Source organism: Micropterus salmoides, unplaced genomic scaffold (assembly GCF_014851395.1).
Source record: "Micropterus salmoides isolate LMB-PRFRI ecotype aquatic unplaced genomic scaffold, ASM1485139v1 Ms_hic_scaffold_18, whole genome shotgun sequence".
NCBI lineage: Eukaryota > Metazoa > Chordata > Actinopteri > Centrarchiformes > Centrarchidae > Micropterus > Micropterus salmoides.
The window spans coordinates 14,780,180-14,806,567 of NW_024040928.1; the positions used below are offsets into that span (position 1 = coordinate 14,780,180).

The 26,388-nt window shown below is 40.4% G+C and overlaps 1 protein-coding gene across 1 annotated transcript in view; it reads right to left on the reverse strand.

Moving 5' to 3' along the window:
* The window catches only part of LOC119908609 (disheveled-associated activator of morphogenesis 1-like), a 53,040-nt gene that overhangs the window by 6,939 nt on the left and 19,713 nt on the right, over positions 1 to 26,388 (reverse strand). Inside the window, 18 exon segments of the mRNA XM_038726403.1 lie at positions 576 to 682; positions 1,238 to 1,322; positions 2,938 to 3,035; positions 4,660 to 4,767; positions 4,849 to 5,111; positions 5,114 to 5,159; positions 6,824 to 7,011; positions 7,126 to 7,184; positions 7,418 to 7,556; positions 8,441 to 8,558; positions 8,671 to 8,737; positions 9,043 to 9,146; positions 9,288 to 9,398; positions 9,510 to 9,843; positions 10,410 to 10,504; positions 10,974 to 11,045; positions 15,598 to 15,687; positions 18,197 to 18,486. Of these exon segments, the coding sequence (XP_038582331.1) occupies positions 576 to 682; positions 1,238 to 1,322; positions 2,938 to 3,035; positions 4,660 to 4,767; positions 4,849 to 5,111; positions 5,114 to 5,159; positions 6,824 to 7,011; positions 7,126 to 7,184; positions 7,418 to 7,556; positions 8,441 to 8,558; positions 8,671 to 8,737; positions 9,043 to 9,146; positions 9,288 to 9,398; positions 9,510 to 9,843; positions 10,410 to 10,504; positions 10,974 to 11,045; positions 15,598 to 15,687; positions 18,197 to 18,382 (2,270 nt within the window). The 5' untranslated portion in view covers positions 18,383 to 18,486.

Here is a 26,388-nt window from a genome sequence, read left to right on the forward strand (position 1 = left end):
GGCAGTGTTTTTGTTATTTCAGCTTATAAACCACGGACTCTGCAGCTAATGAACGCCACAGTGACATCTGTCCTCCAGACCATTCTGTACTGAGTAAACTCAAATGACAAACTGCCAAACTACATTAAATCATTAAAAACAAAACATAAAACAAACTGTACTATTCTGCATTTAACTGACACGTATGTTTCTACTGTCCCTGTGCTGCAGGAGGGTCAGTTACTTTAGTTTCTCAGTTGTGACACGTTTCCTTTGTTCCCCTTATCTCACAGGACTTTGTTTAGTATAAACTGCAACATAAATACTGTTATTACATTATGGACTCATTTATTCTCCAACACAATTTAGAAATAGTGATTCACACACATAGCTATTGTTCCCGGCTAAGTCGAAACCCATGTCTCATTTCCTTTATCTGCTCTGACTAAGAGGAAACAATGGCTATTGTTTGTCAGCACATCTGATTTGCAGCGTGCTGCACTGACCTGAAGATAGCAGTTCTGAGGTTAGTATCCAATTACTGCAGAATTCAAAAAGGCAGCACATGAGAAAGAAAAACTGTATGAGTAAAGTACCTGCTCATTTCATAGAGGAAGCGGTCTGGTTTTGCCATTCGGTCGAGCTCATGTTTGTGCTCCTCCAGAAGATCCACATCGCTCTTCTCTGGGATGAACTTCAGCAGCTGACGGGGCAGTAAAAGTCCATTTTAGTATTTAACACACATTCATCTGTACGTCACCAGTTAATGACAGTGGAAGGATTTATCATCATGTGTCAGTCTATCGTAGCATTTTTTCATACACTGGTATGTTTCTCAAGTGAGAAACTTAAAACATACTGTTATCAGATTTATAACAATGTATGTCACTTAGCACAAAATTTTGGCACAGTGACAACGCATGTTTCTGAATTTCAAATCTTCAGTGGCAGAAACCGACTTATTTAGACTTCTTGAAGCTTTTTTGTGTTAGTTTCAGTATTACTTTGGATTGAATTATATTGAATAAGATGATGTATCGCTACATTATGATCTTTCCTTTCTTCCTGTTGACTTCCAGCTTTCACAGATACTTTCCCTGTCTGAAGTCTTTGTCCTGCACATGCGAACATATAAAAGGTCGTAAAAAGGCATGGTTATCTATACATCTGTGATCTCCCTGAGAAAATCTACCTTGGGAAAACAGGTTTCTCTAATTCCCTACCCCAATAACGAAAACCAGGAAGCCTGCTGACGTACCTGCTCCAGCATGTCTTTGGGAAGGTCCTCCTGTTCGTCCATGGTTAGAATGGCTCTCTTGATCTCCTCGTTTGAAAGCTTCAGCCTGCAGCACACAACAGATGAGTCCAGTTTAAATATACAGGTGAAACTTGAAAAATTTGCATATCGTGCAAAAGTTCATTTATTTCAGTAATTCAACTTAAAAGGTGAAACTAATATATTATATAGACTCATTACATGCAAATCTCAGAAAATTTCAATATTACATGAAATCAATAAAAAAAAAGGATTTCAAAAACAGAAATGTCAGCCCTCTGAAAAGTATAATCATGCATATGTACTCAGTACTTGGTTTGGGCCCCTTTTGCATGAATTACTGCCTCAATGCGGCGTAGGCATGGATGCTATCAGCCTGTGGCACTGCTGAGGTGTTATGGAAGACCAGGATGCTTCAACAGCGGCCTTCAACTCTTCTGCATTGTTCGGTCTCATGTCTTTCATCTTTCTCTTGGCAATGCCCCATAGATTCTCTATGGGGTTCAGGTCAGGCGAGTTTGCTGGCCAATCAAGCACAGTAATCCCATGGTCATTGAACCAGGTTTTGGTACTTCTGGCAGTGTGGGCAGGTGCCAAGTCCTGCTGGAAAATGAAGTCAGCATCTCCATAAAGCTCGTCTGCTGAAGGAAGCATCAAGTGCTCTAAAATGTGCTGGTAGACGGCTGCGCTGACTCTGGACTTAATAAAGCACAGTGGACCAACACCAGCAGATGACATGGCTCCCCAAACCAACACAGACTGTGGAAACTTCACACTGGACTTCAAGCATCTTGGATTGTGTGCCTCTCCATTCTTCCTCCAGACTCTGGGACCTTGGTTTCCAAATGAGATGCAAAATTTGCTCTCATCAGAAAAGAGAGACTTTGGACCTTGGACCAGTTCTTGTTTTCTTTAGCCCAGGTAAGACGCTTCTGACGTTGTTTGTTGTTCAGGAGCGGCTTGACAAGAGGAATACGACATTTGAAGAATGTCCAGGACCCGTCTGTGTGTGGTGGCTCTTGATGCAGTAACTCCAGCCTCAGTCCACTCCTTGTGAAGCTCCCCCACATATTTGAATGGCCTTTTCCTGACAATCCTCTCCAGGCTACGGTCATCCCTGCTGCTTGTGCACCTTTTTCTTCCACACTTTTCCCTTCCACTTAACTTTCTATTAATGTGCCTTGATACAGCACTTTGAGAACATCCAACTTCTTTTGCAATTACCTTTTGAGGCTTTGCCTCCTTGTGGAGGGTGTCAACGATGGTTTTCTGCACAACTGTCAGGTCAGCAGTCTTCCCCGTGATTGTGAATTACACTGAACCAGACTGAGAGACCAATTAAAGGCTCAGGAACCCTTTGAAGGTTTTTTGGATTAATTAGCTGATTAGAGTGTGACAATTTGAGCCTACAATACTGAACCTTTTCACAATATTCTAATTTTCTGAGATTTTGAATTTGGGGTTTTCATAAGCTGTAAGCCATAAACATTATACCAAATAAAGGCTTGAAATATCTCACTTTGCATGTAATGAGTCTATATAATATATTAGTTTCACCTTTTAAGTTGAATTACTGAAATAAATGAACTTTTGCACAATATACTAATTTTTGGAGTTTCACCTGTATCATAGCCTAAGATGTGTCAGTAAGTGATGCTTGATGATGATGCAATAAAACGTACCGCGAGAGGAGGATGTTGCAGTTTTGAGCTCGACGGCCATCAATGAGTGACAGCTCCTTGACTTTTTTAGAGCTCAGCGTGTCGTCCTCTGCCTCTTTCTGTGAGCAAAGTGACGAAGAGCTTAGAGGGCAACAGGCTATTTGAACACGCACCTTTTAGTTTTAGGTTCAGACGGTCAGACACACAACGACACGTGCCCTAAAAGCCCAAACATGAAAATACAGTACAAAGGCTTTGAGAACACACATTCATGAGTACATGCAAACACGACACACACAAAAAGTCTCACAGGCTGCATATTCTGTTGGACACACTTTAAGTAATAAGATGTAGCTGTAAGTAAAATAGACATGAACATAACATATAAATAAAGTCTGATTGAATACACTTGGAGCGACACAATTCCAGACTGTACATCTACGGTACTGTAAGTGCACTCACCTGTTTGCTGTTATTGATCATAAAGAAGTCCTAAAATGCAGGCAGGAAGCAGGGAAGATGTAAGCACTCATTAGAATAAGTAAAGCAGTTACATGATTGCAGCCCATAAAAAACAAACAGCAAAATGAATCAGAGCTCATTCAGCACTTAGATGACGGGTGGTCAATCAGTAATGAAGTAAGAGGCAGTGAGACATGTGGTTGTTCAGTTGATGAATGCATGCTTATGATTCACATGCTGGGCATGTAAGAAATCTGTCGAGTATGTAGTTTTTGTTTTGGCATTTTTCTGTTTAATCAGGCTAATCAAGTCAGGATCTATCTTTGTGTTGGTGAAAGTCACATTTCCAGTTAATTATCTTTTTTTTAACATCTTATAATGTGTGTTGGACATGCTGAAGGTCATGTTTGAACACTGGTTGGGTTGAGCTGGAACAACAAGGACATGCTCATTCTCCTTGGTAATGAAGACACTACGTATTATGGAGAAATGGGAACTAAATGAATTGCAAACTAAAGCCGAGCAGCTCACTCATGCACTTTCAATCATATATGGCAGAAAGTTCAAAACCACAAAGAAAAATAGCAAAATTTGCATTCCAGTAGATGATTCAAGCAACGTTTTGCATCTAATAAACCCTTAAATCTATCTGGCAATTTCTCCCTTCTACTTTTTTGACTTTTGAAAATGCTTCGACCTCTTCCCTTCTCCCTGCTATGGATGACCTGAGAGGCAAGTGAGGGAACTTAAGAACAAGTGAAAAAAAAAAGGTTTTGTCATGACAATCTTTATAAGTTTCTTAGATGTTTTTTTTTTTCCATCTGTGAAACAGGCAGAGAAAAACGTTTTGGCAGCTGGAAGAAAACACTTTTGGTCCTATTTACAACATAGGGTAATGGTAATGGTGCACTTCAGCCTCTTGTGGCCAAAATAATTATTACAACAACAAATGCTGACAAAAACAATAAAATGTTTTCACAGAAATTAACTTAGAATAATGATCCTGGGTTTACCTGTTCTTAAGTCATAAACACAGGAGAGATAACTATTTAGATCAGACTTAGGAAATGGATCACCAGAATAATTTTTTCTCACTTGCCTCACAGTACGTCCATACCCTTCTATAACTTTGCTTGAGAAATTTGCAAAAACGAAATGCAGACCAGCTGAGCCCACAGCCACCCATCCCACCCAATCAATTGGCCCTTCCCCGTCTCTCTCTCTGACACTAGACGGCGACATTTGGTGAGTTTGGGAGATGAAATGCATCATCCTCAGTACCTGCTGTCTCTGATAGGCTGAGAAGGTCTTTTCAATGTCATCCAGATCCAGGATTTTGAAAACCTTGGCATCGTCCACCTCCATCCACACAGTGCCCTCCAGTTTGTTCTGAGCCGAGGAGAATAAGACATTTTTATCTCCTATTTTAACACACAGCATTACTATATTCTATAATATTGTGACTCTCACCTCAGCTAATTTGGACCAGTTGAAGGATTTGAGCGGATTGGCTGGCTGGGGAATGTTCTTTGTCTTCAGGGACGGTCCTAGGGGTGCTCCTGGAGGGGGGGGGATACCCCCGAAGGGTGGGCGTCCAGCAGGAGGCAGTGGTCCACCTGGAGGAGGGGGTGGGGGAGGTGGAGGAGGCATCATGCCCCCAGAAGGTGGCGGCGGGGGAGGTGGACCCATACCTGCAAAAGCAGGTGTGGGTGGAGGAGGCAGAGGGCCACCGGGGGCCCGGGGGGGAGGGGAGGTCCTCCAGGAACAACAGCTGCCTGTCTCTGCAGGGAGAGATTAATGCCGGGCAGATTTGAAACAGAGAGATATTAGAGCTTCTAATATTACAGTTATGGTAATATTAGCATAACAAGAACACACAATCATATATATTGGTATATAATATTTATATTATAATATATATTTCATATATAATATTTTCTGTACAAATCCCTACAGATGCCTTATGTCCTGGAACACTGGTTTCGGACCTGAGGGATCAGAAGATAATTAAAGAAAAAATTTTGTGGTGTTTCTTATCAAACCACAGTGTACTTTTCCCTCTTCAGGCTTCTAATATAGAATACCAATGTCTGGGGGGCAGAGTACTTGCTTTTTGTAATAACACGTTTTTTTTTACTTTTTCAGTTTGCATATGCCTTTGTGAAGTTAAAAAATGGATGTCAAATAATTTCCTCCAGCTGAACTCAGACAAAACAGAAATCCTGGTCATCGGGTCTCAGCAGATGGCAAATCAAATACTGCCATCTGCTGGTTCCCTAGTAAATCACATTAAGCCTGTGGCAAAGAACCTTGGTGTTTGGTTTGATAGTAATTTAAATTTCGAGCAGCACAACACAAAGCTTGTTCAATCATGTTTTTATCAACTTAGAAATATAGCAAAATTCGATCTATGTTAACCTTTAAGGACACCGAGACCATTTTACACGCCTTCATCTCATCACGCCTGGATTATTGCAACAGCCTTTTCACCTGTTTAACCCAAAAATCTATTGATCGACTCCAGACTGTCCAGAACTCAGCTGCCAGGCTTTTAACCAGAACAAAGAAATATGACCACATTACTCCTATTTTAGCTTCATTACACTGGCTCCCAGTATGTTTTAGAATTGACTTTAAAATTCTATTGATCACTTTTAAAGCTCTTCATGGCCTCTCGCCATACGCACCAGCAGGTACCTTGAGATCCTCGGGCAGAGGTCTGTTGTCTGTTCCAGAGTCTCGACTTAAAACTAAAGGGGACAGAGCGTTTGCTGTCAGGGCCCCGAGGCTCTGGAACAGCCTGCCTGAGGAAATCAGGTCGGCCGAGTCAGTGAACTCTTTTAAGTCCCTTCTTAAAACATACTTTTATAGGAGAGCCTTTCCCGATCTTATTTGACTTTATTTTATCCCTTTTATTTCATTCTATTTTACTAATTTTATATGAATTTTTCATGCTCTTATCTTGTTTTTTTGTATTATTCTTTACACTTGTTAAAGCACTTTGTAACTTGTTTTTGAAAAGTGCTCTACAAATAAGGATTATTATTATTATTATTATTATTTATTATATTAGTTTCTTTCTTAAATTCCTCCTGCTTCAAAAACATAGGTCTTTCTTAATGTATACATTTCAGGTGTCCAAATTGTATTCATTGTACAAAATGGCCCTGCGTATTTCACTGACGGGTAATTTGTACTATGGTGACATACTAATGTTACTATTAGTGTTACTATTTTGAGCAATCAACAACATAAAGTAATAAATTAATATGTTATAAGATTGAAGTGTGAAATGGTTTCTATTTTTGCATTTCAGCTTTTTAACTAGGGCATCTGAACATCTGTCACTGCTCTGGACCACCACTGGCTGTGGTGATAATATTCAATCAGGTTGTATTTTAAGGTTATTTTAACGTGACTCCAGTGAATATGAAAGACAACGTACAGTGCTGAGTTCATGCAGTTGGGCAGTGAGTTCGGCCACTTGCTGTTTGACATTCTTGTGCTCGGTGCTCTCCTTTTCCAGCTTCTCTTTCATCTTGTTGAGCGTCTGCATCATGTCCTCTTTCTCTTGAGTCTTTGCGTCACATTCACGCTCCTTCTTTTCAAACTTCTGCTGCAGCTCGTGGTGCTCTGTGATGAGAAGTCACAGCGATATATAGTTTACTAAAAAGGTGAATTTAATGGGCGACCACCTTTAACAAACATATTCTATTTCAGGTTCAAGTCATTTACAGTCTTACTAACCTTTTCTCATTTTCTCTGCCTGCTCTTTCCACTGTTTGACCTCATTTTCATTGACCAGCCTGCAGAGAGGATGACACACACAATCAACTACAGTGTCCACATGAACAACTCCAGTGATTGTTTATCCTAACTTAAAAAAAGGGAAGCTATTTTTGAGCCAACACGGGTGAGCACACAGCGTTTTAACTTCCCAGGAAACACAACACTGTTCTCCATTCTTTAATCTGGCAGCAGAGTAATCTGTTCCATGTACTCATTCATGTGTCTGTTCAGTGGAAATCAGAGGACTCACATCCGGACAACGTTCTTCACGTTAAAATTCTCCAGTGGTGTGACGTCGGGGTCGTGACCTTTGTCATTCTGCAAGACCATCTGCTGGACAATACGGTCCAACAGCAGCCAGTACTGCACAGTGTTACCGCTCCTCTTGTCTGAGGAGAGAGGGAGAGACAGTTTATTAGCCTGCTGGCCTGATTTTTATTATTCAGGATTAGTATGTCCAGTAGCCTCTCAGAAAGCAAAGATTTGAGTTGGATCCACAGCGGCTATTTGATAATGATGAAACAATGGAACGATGTGTCAAGACATCTTCTAAAATTACACTGATGAGCCAAAGAGTGGCGCCATAAATACAGGTTACAACAAGGTGACAAATGTTGTGTTCCTGCTTGGCACATCATGTTAACACACACACACACACACACACTATATAATATGAAGTTAATATTATTTTGATTCCTCTTTCTATTTGAGTACCATAACAAGCTTGCACTTTATGAACTCTTGTATATAACTGCAACACTCGTATTTGCGGCTGAAGTGTTAATTACACTCTTGATGTCCCAGGAAAGTAAAAGAGGGGGAGTCTAATTAAAAAGCCACAGAGAGGGGAAGGAGAGCACTAAAGGAAAAGGGCTACTTCAGCTGTTTGGTGGCTCTTTGATTTCAAGTGAAATTATGTGGGAAAGCTGGCTAACTGTATTCTGACTTGATGCAGTCTCTAGTTTTGAGGAAGCAAAGTATTCAGTTTGGCCTGGAATGTGTTTATCCAATTTCTGGACTGACTAATCTGGACAAAGTCAACATCCTTGGCTAGAAACCAGAAGGTCCAGATGTACTGTGTATTTTGTGAGAGTATTAATACTACCGTGTTTGCCTCATTATATCACAAGATAATTTAAATTCACCGGCATCTTTTAATCACATTTTACACATTAAAGATTTTGAACCCTTATTTTTGTGCGACAGAATTTGTGTATGATGCTGAATTTTAAAGTTTGCAGCCCAGTAATGAATCATTTAAAGAAACACTCACGTGGCATGAGGAGACAGTGGTGCAGGACAGACATAAAGTGCGGGTATGCATCGGTGTGGTTCATCTTCTTGCGGATGAGGTCAAAAACTTGGGTGGCACTTTTCGTGTCTATATGTACCTGGAGGAAAAGCAGTAAAACAACAGCCCCGTGATTATCTACCGCAAAATATTTCACAGAAACAAACGATGCAGGAATTAAGTGAGGAAATTATCTCTTTTTCTCTCCATACCGTCTCATATCGTTTTGACAAAGCCAGCTCGTCCTCGTTCCGCAGCATCTCAAAGTAGTCTAAATGCCTGAGTGTGAGCGGAAAAGAAATTAGAGAGGAAGCCTGCAAATGTGATGCACTAACTTTAAGTTTTACTTGGAAAGATGACAGTCAAATACATTCTCTCTCTAGGACAGTAGTGTTGTCTGCCTATATAAATTGACATGACTAGAGGGTACAATTGCGTTTTTCTGTATTGATACATGACTAAAAGGTTTTCTGGATTACTAAATTCAGACAAACCTTTTCTTATCTAACTCTTACACCAAACTAATCCCTCATATCTTTGATTTCATGCTGTTCAGCTTCTGACTTTTCTCTGTTCCATCTCACCTGTCTAATGTGGAGTTGTCATGAGAACGAAGCTTGTCGATCACAGGTTGGATCCCCAACATGAGAAACTCATACCGTAGGTGGATACGGAATTCCAAACTTGTCTGTATTTGAACAAAATAATAAATTAGCAGAAAAATAGGATGCAAACAATGTTTAACAGTCTCTTGAATGAGTGGCTAAGAGACATGGTGACCTTCTAGTGTGAAAGGAAGCATAAAAACTGTCTAATGTGTATAATTCACCTCTCCAGCGCCTTGACTCAGCACAGCATTTATAAACGACATGATGGCTGTTTTCAGGTTGACCTCATCTCTGTATCGCCCCGTACTCCGGTCCAGATCGTTTATAAGTGTCTGTGGGAGGACAGGTTATTACAGGTGTTAAATATCGTCACACGAGGATGACTTTATCTGTCTGCAAAAGATTTAAAACCCCAACTGTGCACATTGCTTGCTCCCACCCACCTGAAATCGCGTCCTCTCACAGGCGAAGCGTTGGTAGTGCAGCATAGCCTCCAAGATCTTTTTGTGCCCACCAGGCACCAGACACACAGCACCCATGATCTCTAGCACCGCCACCTTGGTCTTGATGTTCTCTGTGGCCAGGCTCTGTGCGATGATGTTGATGCTCTCGGAGTGAGAGAGGACGTGGGCGCGGCCCTGCGAGTTGTTCATCAGAGCTTTGATGCAGCCGATCAGAGACGTGTGGATCTGTGACTCTGTGGTCTCGTAGTCCATGCTCTTCAGGAAGTTTAGGATGCACGTCAGGCCGTCCAGGTCGATAAAACGAGTCACGAACCTGAGGGGGGAGCAAGCACAAAGAAATCATCTTAGTTTAGTGACAAATTAGTTTTAGTGACTTAATCCCAGTACTTACTAAACTAAGACTAGTTTTAATATTAACTATAATTATAATGCTCAGATGTCCTGAAGTACAGCTGTCGTATTACATGCCAAAAAGCAAAATGTGTGTATATTTATGCATGTCCACTGGTCCAGTCTTTGTTTCCTTGTCCAACTAAATCATCTTCAGTAAATGTAATAAGCAACTCAAGACATTTGCTATTAAAGTGAAGTGAAAAGCTCAAGGTGCTGAAATAGAAAGCAAATGTTACCTAGTCTCCTTTTATGTACATTCACAGTACGGAAAAATCTTTAACCAACACTGCAGTGACCTTTATGGGTGTTCGATTCTTAAAGGACTCATTTACATACTGTTGTGAGGAACTAAAAAGAGCGACTGACAAGTTGAGATAAGGTTAAATGAGAGGAGATGTGATGCTAGAGGATATTATATACAAATGACAGGGAGGAGATAAAAAAAAAAAGACAGAACAGAGTGAGATGAGGGAAGCATTTGTCCACCTCATAGGTTGTGTCCTCAGAGCCGTCTTCAAGCTCTCAATGGTTTTGTTCCTCTCTTCCTCATCTTCTTTCTCCAGAGCGAGGAGCGTCTTTCTCTGTTCAGCAACCAAATTAAACATCAGAAATACCTGAATCAGTAGTACTAAATCAAATCAAACTAAAGTGAATCTAATTTTGAAATGAATTCCCAGAGGGCAAAATACTAGGTTTAGTTAAAAAGCAAAAAAGCTGCTTCTTGGTTTTTATTATGACAAACTGTCAAAAGATGATGAAGATGCAGATGCAGTAGGTGGGGGACAGTATGTGGACAATCACAGTATTATATAATTTAATTATTTAATTATTAACTGTTCTATTGTATTCCTAATGAATGCAAGAACTTTTTTTTTTTTTTTTATAATTTACAGATTTGTCTCAGAGGGCTTTATGGATAAAGAAAACTCTTTAATAAGGAAAAGAAAAACCTCAAGAGAAGCAAGAGAAGGATGATTCCCTCTTCCAGCACTGTTTTGTAACCATTTCTAAATCCAAAAAAGAATAAATGAAGTTAATGTTATTACTTACAGCTGCCATTGAATTGAGCTGATCAATGTAGTATTCTGGCCAACTGGTTGCACTTTTGTTTTCTTCTTGTTCCTGAAAAACAGAAAATAACAAGGAATGAACGATGCTGTGAAGAGATCCAGGTAGGCTTGGTTTTTAACAAGTCACCCAATGCTAAGAGAAAAAAGAACATGAGGTAAGTTCATTAGAAAAACGTGTTGTATTGTGGAATTAAAAAATGTTTCAGAAGAAGTTGGACTTGAAGGAAATATTTCAGAAAGTCACATGAAGGGAAGAGTTGTTATTTGGTTCATGTCACATGTTTGAATACATCAAAGTGAAACTGCAAACCAGATGGAGAACTTTGAAAGACATGAAGCATACAAACAGCAACAAACACAGAGGGAACAGAAGGCCCAAGGAATAAATGGACACAAATGTAGCAGGGACGCAAAGTGGGGCGACACAGATATCCAGCCCATTTTATCATCAAACGCTTTGCTGAATTTCAGGAGGTGGTGCTGAAAAAGAGAGCACAGCTGCTTGAGAAAATCTTGAGATTAGCAAATGAACGTTAAAACTGTGGATTAACTACATGGCCTGATTTATGCTGAGATTAATCTCCTGACAGGCACGTTTGTGTTACAAGTGAAAAAGGAAAAAAAATCTGCAAGACATTTCTTAGATGATTTAATTTTCTAACTCAAGGGAAAACACTGAGGATAAAATGACTTGACCATGAACTTGGCTTGTACATAAAAGGCCCCCCGGCTTTCATTTTAACTCTCGCTCCATTAAGCTCAAGCGAGCTGTGACCATCAGAAACTAATTGGGCGTCCGTTAATAAAGCGGCCGACAGAGACTTGGCTGCCCTGAAAGAAACTGCGGGCCTTGGCTGGTCTGCAGGGATCGTGCAGCGACAGGAAGGACTGATCCTGCTGTTCCACTCAAGGCCGGTGCCAGCCTGACCAGGCGGGTGCTGGAAGAAGTTCAGTCCATAAGCGGAGCAGACGCAGAGGTGGGACCATTTCCTTTTGCATCTTAAATAGTTCATCTTTCAACTCGGACGTCAGCATGCTGAGATGTCTCCAGTTTATTTAGGGTCGTGATGAGAGAGAAAAGTGGGGAGATTATTTCTGGAAGTTTATTTTTTTCCACATTTGAGAAAGTAAAGATCAAAGGCACGTTAGGAAACAGGAATCAATCGCAGTTATTTAGGGGTGAAAGGACAGCCTGCTTGAAAGAAAAGTTAAGTTACAGCTCTGTCCTCTCAGAAATTAAAGTTGTTTTTTTTTAATGATATTTGAAACCTAACTACAAAATCTCTGATAACAACCAGATCAGTAAATCTGCTTCTTGGCAGATGATGTAACCTAGAAGAGAGCTGACAAGGAGGAGGAAGAAGATTGATTCTCTGCAGCATGATTTCATCAGTTCAGGTGCCCGGCCAAACCAAACAGCTAAAGCTTTGCTGCTTTGACGGACTTATCTCCCCCCGGCTTCTGAAGCCAAGAAACGACTGCAAAAAAAAGCACGGCCTCATCACTGGTGCCCTGATAATGACCCCACCTTCCTCCTTATCACCCCTCTACACACACATATATACACAAAAGCTGCACCTGTGGAAGTGAAGCCTTCCTGTTTTCTTTGGACAACCGACCGCTTCCTTTGCCTCTTTTCTCCACACACCCACACACCCACACACACACACACACACACACACACCCACGCCTTCCTCTCTGAGCTCAGATGGTGGGTTTGTATCTGTCTGGGTCGTGGCCAGAGCCTGCTGCCGAGTCAGCAATATATTGATGTCTTTCTGTCACTCCTTCCGCTCTCTGCTGTGCAGGTCGATGCTGTACATAAAGATTTTGTTCCATCAAATCCTCCCCAACCTTCCCAGCATCACTGAAACAACCCTGCACACTCTTTGGAAAGCTGAACATAGGCGGAGCAACATTTTTGGGGTTTATTTTCAAAACGCCTTATGAGGCTACTTTGGGCCCAGAGACTACTCGTAATAAGGCCACTAATTTGGGACACAGCAGAAACGGGAGCAGACACCGTGCTGTTTCCATTTCCACTATCACTCGCCTTGTTGCTGCTGGCTGGTGGATGCTGTGTGCAGCCAAAACAAAGTGAGTTTCAGCTGAAAAGGGATAGTTCGTTGTGGCTTGTAATGTAGCTATTTAGGCCTCTTATCATAGTCATTGACTCCAAAATACTCAAAACCTACTAATTCTGCATTATAATGAGTTGCCGCCATGAATACACAATATGGGCAAACACGCAAATCTTTAAAGGAATAGTTTAGTATTTTGTGAAATATGCTTACATATTCACTTTCCTTGTGAGAGATAGATGAGAAGATAGTTACCACTCTAATGTCTGTATAGTACATATGAAGCTATAGCTAATCCAGTTACCTTAGCTTAGCATAAAAACTGCGAACAGGGGAAAAACAGCTAGCTTGGCTCTGTCCAGAAGTAAAAAAGATCTGCCAACCAGCACCTCTAAAGCTCACTTAACATATTTGTTCAATCCAGACATAAACATAAACACGTCAATATAAAAAGAAAAGAAAAAAATAAATTACGCATTACACATTGAAAACATATTTTTTTCATTCATATTTAAACTGTCTGGGCTAAATTTGAGATAAGATGGGTTTTTGCACTTTTGCCTTTCTGCAGCTTTTCTGCAGAGCTTTACCGTGAACTGCCATGCAAACTACCCATCAATCACAGTAAATCCCAATAATCCTCACATCCAGTATGTAACCGGATGTAGGAAAGCTTTCATAAATCTGTATGCCCTGTCTGCATATTAGTCAGGACAGGATATCCCTCACACTCATACCTATGGCCTTGAGAAACACTGCCGTACTAGGCACATTCAGTGGTGGCTGGAAAGCTCAACTCTAGTTGATCTAAACTAAAGCAGGCATCTGTGTTTTCCTGCATGCGGAGGAGGAATTAATATACAGGGAAAGAAGAATCAGCTGACAGTCCTTCAATCATGAAGACAGGACTCAATGAAATATGACACTGTCACACAGTGGTGGAGTATGTTCTGACTACACGAATGCTTTGATAGGACAGGTGTATTATCAAAAAAGAGAAACCGCATGATTAAAAAAAAATCCTCCCTTTAAGGAAATGTGCCAAGCTCTTTGTTTTTGAATCAGGGAGGACAATCAAACAATGAGACAAGAACATTATAGTCTAGGAGAAAATACGCTCTTTGAAACAAGACCCTACTTGTGAATTTAGTCTTGCAATATATTGTGTACTTTATAATTCCCGACACTATCCTATCTGTTGGTGGATTATCTAATGGAACAGGCTGAATTTAGCTTTGTCTTACTCCCTCTCCTAATGCCTATTTTTATATCCACCTTGTGTAACATTCACATATGTACAGATGTTCTTTGTAGTGAAGAACAGGAAAGTGACTGTAATTGAATTGATACATAACAGAATTATATGTTTTCTTTTCATTACAATACATTATATCTGGGTTTATACTGTTTTGTGAGCATGATGCTAAAATGTTCTCTCTGACTTACTGAACACAGCCTTTGAAGCTAATCTCTTGCCAAAATGTTGTTGATACCAATAATACCTGGTGTGGGAGTTCCAGTGCAAAGGCCTCAACATTGTAACGCTTTAAAGCACAATCATATAGTATTTAGACCTTTGTAAAAAAGAAAATCTCCCAAGAGTATTGCATAAAGGATAACTGCTGCATATCACAACCTGTGTATTGGTAAAAGCTTAGTTTCATTGGCGGCGTAGGGGTGTAAGATGCTGACCATGTAATCCTAATGTCTCTCTCTTTCTCCTCATTTACAATCAGCTCTTTACTGTGTACCAGAGGTGGGACCAAGTCATTGTTTTACAAGTCCTAAGTAATTCTCAAGTCCCAAATCAAGTCTCAAGTCAAGACTGACATGTCCATAGTCAAGTCTCTGTCTGGTAACAAGTCTTTGAGTTTGAGTCCTAAACAAGTCATAATGTGCTCTCTCACCAAATTTAGTACCATTTTGTATTTTTTAACAAGATTTAAAAATGAAAAAAGGTGCAGTTTCACACAACAAATGTAATTTCATTTAATGTATTAAATGAAGTGTTGATGTGCTGCATACATTTTTTTCAATATCATAATTTATATTTGGGCTAGGGGAGGGTATCAAGTCAATTTGAGTCAAAAGGCTGAAGTCCAAGTGAAGTCACGAGTCATTGGTGTTAAAGTCAAAGTGGAGTCTTTTTTGATTTTGTCAAGTCATCATATTTGTGACTCGAGTCCACATCTCTGCTGTGGAACATCTAATAAGAGGCAAAACACAGTTATATATAAATAATAAAAAACAAAACCTGTAACCATACATTGATGACATAACATTTGGGCATCAGTTCATCCACCGGCACAAATGGATAATGCTTCCTGCTATACAAAACTTCTTGCCCTGAATTTTAATGTGTGTGTTTTCATCTTCAGGTATCAACAAATCAATGAGAGAGGAGATTACATAAACTTGGCAGCTCGGATATATGCAGCAAAAGCAGCCAGTCGGCAGCCAGTCGGCAGCAAGCCTGCGGAAGCTGATGTGAAGTTTGACATAAAGCACATGGGAATCTTTTACCTTCTTCTTGCTACAGTAGATTTGCCATTTCTTCTCTGCAGGCAGGGCGAACATGGCTTCCCTGTGTTTCTCTGTAAGGTCCAGCTCATCCTGCAAAGTGGGAAAGAAATAGCAGAAAGGGTTAAGAAATGTTGGTGAGGAGGGTTCAAAGGAAGAGAAAAAGCTATTATGTCTTCACAATCCTTTATAATCATTAAATAATCTTTGATAAAGAGAGCATCATTCTCAAAACATAGCTCACAGATTACAGACTACCCGGGTATCAAACCATCACACTGCAAATTTTATTTAGTTTTCCCCCAAAACAAAAACATGTGAGTAGTTGCATCTCGGTTCGAGATCGGTTTGTGCTAAATCTCTTCATGATCAGTGGGATATCACCGTAAGTTCAATATGACTCTGAATCAAATCAGATGTCTTTGCAGGCTTTGGACGTGTGAGTAATGGTCGGGGGTGGGGGTGGGGTAAGGCGTGGTCTGTCTCCTCAACATGTGGTAACAAACATCTGGAGACAACATGCATCACTAGAGGAGCACAAAGGGTGCTGCTGGGAAGTTACCAAATACCAGAGAGCATTTCACCATTTTGACAATGTCTGAAGGCAATTAAAACCTATCAGCAAGTTTTAATTTGAGCTTTCACATGTCAAGAGCACAGAACAGGCATTTAAGTGGGGGTTAGGACATCAGTATTCTACATCATAGCATTTTAAAGGCAGTAGCGGACACAATTAATTCTAAATTAGTGTAGAAAAGTATACGTTTTCTGTGCTTTATTGTGAGTTAATCAAATCTTAAGGCAATTATGTTAAATGAGCTTCATGTGGAAGAAGGAGAAAGTCATGAGGAGGCTTTTAAACAATTTCGTTCCAGGAGGCAACACAGTAGGTAGTGTAAACTCAAGTCTAAATGCAGGTTTATTTAGTTTATTAGTTGCTATTTAAGCAACAAATGGAGATTAAGCTAATGTGGTTTACCCAACAGACTGACCGCTAAAGGTTTTATAGTAACTGCTCATCGTGGGAATTGTTTGAGGATGTTCTTTGCTTAAGCCATCAAGGCCTGTGAATCAATATGTGCAATGATCAAATGTAGTAAAAAGGTTGTGTGGACTATTGATTGGTCTCATGAATGGGAAAAGGGCAACTAATTCAATTGTGTGTTTTATAAATGGCAGATATAAGTTTTATGTTTGTATGATTTGTTATTAATGTTCTGTCTGACTACGAGTGAGAGTGTCTTGGCCTCTGATATGTAGGATGAGAAAAGAAGCTTTACCTTGACTAGCAAATTTTTAGAAAACTCTTTCAAAATAACCTCAAAGTTCAAAGGTCGGGTTTAATTGATCACAAGAGAGCAGATGGCCCCAACTTATTCCACAACGTGAGTCTTTTTTCCAGCAAGCCCATCCCGATTATACACGCACATGATGGCTCACACTGGGTGAAAAGACAAGCACGTGGCTGTTTTCATTTGGCAAACAGAGCAACTGAAAGCCTCCTTGTTGTCACACTCAACTTACTCAATTATGTCTTCATAAAGGGCGGTAGACAAAAACAAGCAATTAGCAGATGGAGGAGGCAGAGAGTTCCTGAATGAGGCCCATTGATGTGCAAAAATGTCATGCTTAGATTACTGTGGCAACCATGGGAGAGGAAAATGGGGCAGGAGAGGAGAGGAGAGCACGACAAATTCGAAGTGACAATAAGACAGAGACAGAATATCAGCCTGGCCCTGTAACTCACGAGACAGTGTAAACCTGGAGGAAGTGAATTTTTGTTTGTGAATCTCTTAAAATGTACAGTGTAAACAATGAGGTAGGTTATATTTTAAAGGCATCTTTTGAGTTAAAATGTTGAAATGTCTGCTATGCATTGTGTAAACACAAAGATTTGAATTATCTTGTAAATTCTGGAAAAACATTATTAGGTCCTAGTATTTCAGACTTAATAATTATCTTCCATTCTCCTCCATTTATAACACAGAATGGTTTTAAGATTATTATATTAACTGAACAAAGAGCTGTATTTCCAAACTACACAAAACAAAAACAAAACATTATCTTAACTATGTGTTAGTCCGTCTCTCAGTTGTTTGAGACATTACTACCCTGTATGTGGCTCACAATGGCTCACAAATATACATTTAAAAAAGCTAAGCTCAATAATTCCCTAAAACAGCTGAGCAAGTTTTTGGCAAACATTACAGAAAGCAGGAAACACATTTGTTGTAGACTATTTTCAGCAGTGGATTTATACACATTTGGTGCACAAGTGAGTATTTACAGCAGCAGGACCTGTGGGGTTAACTCAAAATAAACTACAGTGGTAGTACAATGGTAATAAAGTGCATTTAATAGTTTTTTGAACAACAATGGAGGTCTAAGGCTTCAGCCACTACTTGTTAATAGGATCAATCCATTGTCAGTTTTGGTCTTTTCAATGTTATGTTGACATTAAGGAAAATATAGTATATAACCGACAAATCCTTTGAGTCAAATCTAAAACGATATTTACAGAAACATGAAAAAAATACTTCTTTTGAAGTCTTACCATTACTTTGGCCTGGATTCAGCAAAAAAAAGGAGAATAATGTCTTACCACCAACTCGGAAAACATGCCATCCAGCTCGTCATATCCTGGCATCGGCAGTGCCGGCTCCATGGTCTGTAGGGCAAAGTCCTCCCGGAGCCTGTAGGTGATCTCCGGATGATCGTTGCGGTTAAAACAGCAGAAGATGAAGGAGAGGCCACCGCGGCCACTGCCGGTGCGTTTCCGAGGAGCCATGGCTGTCCGATGCGTCCTGCTGGTCAGGTAGGGAGGGTGGGAGGCTCTTTGAGGGCCTCTTTACAGCCTCCTCCACCTTAGAGTGTGGCCTCCGTCAGAGAGTGCTGTAAACACAGAGAAGGCACAATGAGTTTTCAACGCTTACAACCAAACCCTCTGCTCCTGGTAACGGTTAATGATGTAGGGTCATACGTTTTGAAGGGAAAGTATCTGTGGGGGCAAGCACTGAAAGATTCAATTATATTGTTTCCACAATAGGGCCCCGTCAGAGTGTGATGTTTGAAATGGAGACCATAATTTGCCAGGATTAGTGTATTCAGGTCTTTTCATCTCCCCTTCCTTCCCATTCAGCATGGGTGTCCCTCTAAAGACTTAACGAGCAATGATTAGAGGGGTGTGTTTACAATGACCATGGTGAGGGGTGTGTGAGGCTTATTGTTGTTTTGAAGACTTGGTCATGACAGGCAAAGAGGAAAAAAAGGCCTTCTTGAAAACCTTCAGACGAGTCATTATAAGGTGTGTCTCTAAGTCGGCCAGCGTGTTGTTCAAATGGCAGGTGAGATTTGCAACATTTGCAGCCTACGTCAAACTTAAACATACGTTGCCTCAATCGTCCTGATAATCATCGTCACCAAACTCTCCCTTCCAGACTCTCTGACTTAGCAGACAAGATTGCACATTTGGCCTGGTGTCTAACAGCTGCAATTTTATAAGTAATGTAGGAAATGTGTGCAATCCTGCTGGACTATTGCCCCACCTGCTCTGCTTCTTTATCACAGATAAAAATAAACAGAGATCAGCTGTCATAAATGAGCAGCATTGACGAGGAGGGTTGAGCACATAACAGAAAGTTTTGTCTTGTCAGTTGAAGTTCCAGTTTGCACCAAAGCATCACCATTTAAGTAGATCTATAATGCTTGATAGTATTTTTGGGTTTTAGTCATGCTAGCAGTGGGACTCTAGGGATGGCAATGTCAGGGTGTCAGCTGTTCCTCCACTTTGGTGCAAAAAGATCTCAACAACTCAATGTATTGCCATGAAATCTTGTGCAGACATTTGTGGTCATCTGAGGATGAATCCTACTGACTTTGGTAATCCTCTGACTTCATCTATTGCCACCTTGAGTTTGCGGAAGGACAAATGTCTCGGTAAATAAACAAATACTATTTCTAATAACTTTGATGGTCTATTAACTTTTCATCTCGCGCCACCATCAGGTCAAAATATCAATTTGTCCAACATTATGTTATTTTATAACCAAAATAAAGCGTGTTTAGTGCTAATTAGCAAATGTAAGCATTGCAACACGCAGAACTAAGATGGGGAACATTGTAAACAATATACCTTATGAACATTAGCACGTTAGCATCAATACTGCGAGCATGGTGCCATGATAGCTTTTGAATTCAGCTCATAGTACCGATATGCCAAAGTACAAAGCTGTACGTGACAGTAGATGCTTGGTCATTTTTACAGCCCTTACAGCATGTCATCTCTTACCTCAGAGGGTATTTTGACCTGAGATCAGACTGAACTGTCCGTGGAGCATTTGGTTCTCTGGTTACAGCTATTCAATAAGAGTGACAGTTTACTCTGTTGCTAAAGCTAACAACAGGTAAGATTTTGAGACAAGACAGACCTCGAATCTAACAAAAACATGAACAGGTTTCATTTATAACAACACACTAATTCATACCAAACACACAGAGTCCGAGAGGAGAGACAGCTGCAGTGAACGCGCCCTCAGACCTGCTGGCTCCACTCCAAACAGGAATAATGGAATAAAGTGTACAAGATGTCTGTGCTGTCTGGCAAATAAAGACGTGGTGTCGTCAGCATGTCACAAACACAGCTCTACAGTCTCCGGCCCCACTGTGCAGAGCGGTGTGATGCCAAGTATCATAACCACAGAGGCAGCGCTGACCTGAAGGAATTTCTGGACATCTTTTCCTGGTGACTGACCGCCCGCTGAGCACAACCAAGTTCACTTGACCTTTCCCAGTGTTTTCCTATAAGTCAGAGGTTTTGCCCTGACAAACGTATCATAAGCAGTGCGATGGCAGTCTAAATTTAACATGGTCAGATCACGTACTTCACTGTAATCGAAGATTGCGGGTCAGTATGGTCAGTGGACTGAGGCAACAGACGACAGCTAAAGTTATCTCTTCCAAAAGGGAAAGTGAGGACATTTCCTGTGGCAACTTTGTCTAAGTAGAGTCAAATTATAAAAACTCAATTTTGTGGTCTACCTAAATAAAGCCTGATGCCATCACTTGCCCATTTTAGTCTTTTTTTTTTGCTTCATCGGTGTTTCCTCTATCCAGCAGCTGTACTTTTCCAATTTGGAACAGTCGCTAGATTTGTCGGCAGCTTTTTCCAGCCACCACAAAATCCTGAAATCTGTCGTATTATTATTTTCATATGTCACCCTAAAGTTTTAATCTTTGTGTCTCTCTTTAACATGCTGATGCTAACAAAAACAAAAGAAGCAAATCCCAAAAAAGGAATATAATCACATAAACACTTATATAACAAAATAATATTTTGTTTCAGTCGATAAAGTTTGTGCAATAAACTTTTAATCAGACACACTAGACATTAATCCAAATTACCACTTGTGTCTTATGGTGGCCAACAAACTAGTAATAACTGGGCAAACTGTCAAACAAAACTAACAATAGCCAAATTTATCCCATTCCTAGAATAATCAGTCTTTCCTAAAGAAAGACAGCAAATGTACCCGTATATACAAAGTCCAGTCAATGAAAAAGCTTAGTGTACTACATAGACAAGGCACCTGAGGCCACACGTGGGATAAAGTACACAGCAGCTCACTCTAACTAACACACTGAATAGTGTATTTATTTTGACACATCCTTGACTTTTCCAAATAGACTACCCCAGGCCTCGGCAGCAGCTGCTTGGCTTCATGCTCACCATCTATTCTAGCATGAAGGGAAGAAGCCATTCAAAGCCCTCTTTGACCATATTAGTCCACAAAACTGCCCATCTTTTCCATTAGCTAAAGCGAGCTGTAAACTTTGTATAAACCCGTGAGCCAGAATGCGACAGCGTTGGCCCTCCTCCAGCTAAAGGAACCTGTGGATGCGCCACGGCTTGGCCAAGTGGGGAGGGTCAAAAGAGGCAGATGACAAGGGCAAAGAGGGGCTGCGTTTTTAAGGACTGAACATGCAGACAGTGTCACTGATAAGACTTTGTGTTTGTGCTGTAATGATTAACCTGTGAGACCTGAGTGCTCCGACATTAGCCCCAGGAGGTTGTCTGTCAGACGGTCAAGGTTCCCAACATAACAGGCCTGTTGGAACAAGATGACATTCTTCTCATAGCCAGGTGAGCCTTGTGACCCTGAACAACATCCACACAACAACAACACCTTCCACTGTCACCTGCTCTGGGAAGGAACACGGATTACTTCAAATCCCAAAATCTAGCACGCACATCTCAGCCAGTCAAACTGACCCCTAGTTGTCCAAGCAGTAAAAGTTAGAATTAATAGTAGGCATGTTGACGATAATATTATGTAACAGCTGCACTTTCCAAATAATACAAAAGAATGCAGTTAATACTGTTGATTGACTCCTTGACTGTGCAGAAGAAACATCATGACTCTTGTAGTCCACTGCTTACAGTACGATACAGATTCTTTTGTACCCCTTCATTCATACACATCCAATAATTAAACCCGCCCACCCATATTCTCACAAACACTCCTCTCTTTGTCTGTAGTAGATTTCTATCCTTGGATAGCCTTGTTGTTTTCGTGACCATGTGGTTTGGCGGGTGACCTGGACTGAGGCCAGACTGTAAAAAGATTCCCAGTGTTTGTAAAGTGAGTGTGAGCCCGTGCATGGTGCCTGTTCAAGAACTCTACATTAAACCTGCTCAAGTGTCAGGTATGCTGGAGAAAAGGCAGAAGCCGAGAGGAGCATCTTAAGCTAAACACAGAGAGAGGCTTGTGTTACGAAACACGTGCAAAGACGAATGGAGAACAGAGAGCAAGAATTTGAAGATGACACTTTTCATCCAGCTGTCTTCTTCCAGCTTTGCCAAGGCCTTGTTTCCTTTTCTCTCATTTTCTGTCCATTTTACTCATCTCTTTAGCCTCCCCTGCTGTTCAAGCTTACTTTAAGATTTATATTATTTGTTGAATGGCATCAGCAATGACGGTACATGGTGTGCAGTGGAAGTAATGTGGGTTAGACTTCTCTGGTGCTGCTTCGGTCGCTTATACACATTAGACAATCAACAGTGGCCTCCCTTGGTACACAATCTTAATTGCCCAAAAATTGGCCGTCACAGTGCAACGAAGTGAAATCTGTGGTGTTGGTAACCAAAGACTTAAAAACAGATAATAACATCAAGTCAAAATACTCAAAATTACTCATGAAAAATGGTTCTATAGCAAACAAAATCCAATTAAAAACATACAACCTAAAAGTAATTATGTGGCCTGTCATAAAAAAACTTCTGTTATAAATATGTGGATTTTGTGTATAATTTATAAATACTAACAGGTCAACCTAACAAGCCAAAATGCGCCTCACTCGGGAGCAGGAATTCAACCTTGGAGAGAGAACAGAGTGGACAGTAGTGTATTGAAAACAGATGTGTGAAATACCTTCTTCTGTAACAGCTGGCATCTCTCAGCAGTTTCTGGAGATTTACTTTTTTGTAATGTTTGAGATCAGCTGCTCTGGCTGCCTAAATCATCAGCCATGCTAATGTTGGTCAGGACAAGACACAGCAAAATAGCTCTTCTATGTTTGTAATTGAGAAAAGTGAAGTAGTTCTACAGCCAATGGCAACGGAGGAAACCTTGAATGACAATCAATACAAGAACCCCATATTAGGCAGCAAGGTTGCTTCACCTTGACTGTATGTCTCGCTTGGACTCAAGAGCTATAATTAACAATAATCTACTTTTTTGAAATGTCCTTGAGCAAGACACATACTCCCTCCCTGCTCCAGGGACTTTGTTCTGCCTGACCCTGTCCTCTGACCTTTTTGTGGAGTGAACAAATGAAAAGGAAATTTGCCAAGAAAAATTGTATCAATAAAGAGCCACGCTACTATTATTATCATCATCCCTACATTTTACCATTCCTCTAGCCTGAGACAGCACACATTTATTCATGCTTTTAATCATCCTGTCACATTAATAGCTACACAGAACCCAAATAATTCCATGTGTTGTTTTGGAGTTTAGCTGTAATGAAGAAATAAATAAATAAAAATATGTAACTGGTGTTTACTGACTGTTCGGGTTGTACAGAGTATAGCTGCAGCTTTGTTATAGGCGGACTAGAAAGGCATTTGGTGCACAGAAGTTTAATCTTCTTTTCTGATTTAGGATTTTAGGATGATCAGATCTGCAATTTGATGATCATCTCACCCCAGTATTTCCAATGCAAAGCAACTCGACATTGTATGTAGTGCTGTTTCATACTACTGCACCACACTGCATTACAGTGTTTCTCACACTTACAAAAACTAAAATCCATTGTGCATAAAAGGGTACTTATATTAAAAGAAAGCCACTGGAGACACAGTTCATGGTTTGGGAACTGCAGTGTGCTTCACTCAAGAGGTTTATGGACTTCTGGAAATCCTCGCAATTGTTGAGAACTACACTTAATTTATTTTGGATCAATTTGGACAGCGACAAACAAAAGACTCAGGAGTCACACAGTGAAGGCTGGTGGTGGTAGTCCTTTCATCAAAACACACAGCCGGAGCTCGGAGCTGCCCAGCTGAAAATCACTCAGCAGCAGCCAAGTATCTGGACACGGAGAAGTTGCTCAACTTGTGAAAGTAAAAACCGTTTTGACTCAACCACAAAATGCACAAGAGAAAGTAAACTGAACTGATCTATTGATCAACCCCATGTGATTTCTGAACACCGGTAGACGCAAAGGTGCCCAATTATCTTGCACAGCTGGATAGCATACATAACGCTTGTTCTGCTAATTACTTAATGGCGCCCTAAGTACACAATGAGTAAACACACTCAGACCTGGACACACATCAGAAAATAACTCGCCCCTGACAGAAATGCAGACTGGCAGGTTGAGAGGAGATTAAAATCAATCACATCTCAGTGGCGGCCATTTAGACAACACAAAGCTGTCAAAACTGTTGTTAGTGGAAAAGCAGCAGTAGCAGAACTGTTCAGCTCTGGTGCCTGTGGGCTCATGTGCATTTACGTTACAGGATTGTGTGTCAAGATATGACAAAGGCATTGCCTCTGGAGCATTAATGTCACATGGCAGAGGGAGCAGTGCTGAAGTGGCTCTCAGATTACAGGATTAACATACAGGGGCACAGAGAGAGTGCAGAGAAAGGGATAACAGTACAGAGACAGACAAAAGAAGCATTTCTTCCATCAGCTGATACATCTCATACTTGTTTACATGGCTGCAGGTTAAAAAAAGCAGATCTTGTAGGACTTTAAAATAGAAAAGTGGATTGTGACTAAGTTACTGACATACAGTGTAGTTCATCTTTGCAAAACCAATATTATTACTGAATGTGGAATTAAACCGACAATAAATAAAATGCTAAAAAGCTCAAATGTGAACTACCTAAACTTCTTCATCAAATCTGAAGATGAATCGTAATTTATCAAGAAAAGAAAATATTCTGGACCCAGCAAGGATTTCCTTATTTTGCCTGTTTTTCTTTTATTATTTTAAACTAAATACCTATCTTACATGTTGGTGGCACAAACCAAACATCTCATTGGGCTGCGGAAAACAGTGATGGGTATTATTCAATGTTTCCTCACATTTTACAGCCAAAATGATTAATCAAACAACAGGAAAAACTATACTATCTAGCTACTCATAAACATTTCACTTTGGTGCTGAGCCACATTTCAAAACTATTATGAAAAATGTTTCATACTTTAATGGACCGCTTCATTGCATCATTCTGTCTGTGTACTGTTTTGGCCTGTATCACAACTGTAATATTCACATTTAATAGTACACACTAAAGTTAAATACTGTTCTGTACACTATTACCAACACACAGCAGTATCTGTTGTAGCTGAAAGCAGGGAACTCTATTAGCCATGTCACATAGAGGTAATCTAATTGTTTGCACACTGTCACAGACTCGTGGTCTTAACACGTTTCAACCAGGGACACTGTCGCAGTCAGACTGTCATGAATCAGATTAGTTTAAGACCAGCCTCTGTATCTCTAACCACGCAACAGTTACGGTTAATAATCTGGTGAGAAATGACTGCCAAACTGGAATGGAAGATAAAAGCTTTGTTTAGTGCAAACTGACTAACTAAGTAATGGAGGCCACAGCATTATTTCGTGAACAAAATGCTGATAAAGAGATGTTTGTCAATGAAGTTGTTTTGTTGTTGTTTGATTCAATCACTGGTGAAGTTTTTCCTTAAGAGATGCCAATATGATCTAAACGCTTAGAGATGGTCCACTTACTGGAAGATGCACCAAATGTTAAATTACAGATACTGGATGTTTTGAACAAATGTATATGATCCCCCAAATGAATTTGTGAGGAGAATTCATGATCATATAATCGCCTATGGTGGTCACAGATTATACTGAATGTTATCTAGAACACACTGAACTGTCCACGCCTTACACAGTAATTCGGTGGCATTCCCCTTTAATTCTTACATGAATGAATAATAGCACAAAGCCAAAAAAAATGCACATTTAGGATTGGGGAGTGTGCGGCTGAAATGTAGGGAGGACAGAGATTAAAAAGCAGGTTAAAGGCTGCTGCTCTTTCAGCAGGCAAGGCTGTCAAACTTGTTCTGCAGACAGACTCTCCAACCCCCCACTCTTTACATGTTAGCATTCTTCCTCGGGTCAACCCTTCATGTGGAGGTTAGTCCCGGGGCAAAGAGGGAAACTACTTAAACATGGGACAATATCCTTGCCAGGGTATCATCTTAGTCATCTTTGTTCAGTTTGCTGGCTTTGCTCCAAAACAGTGAGAAAAAA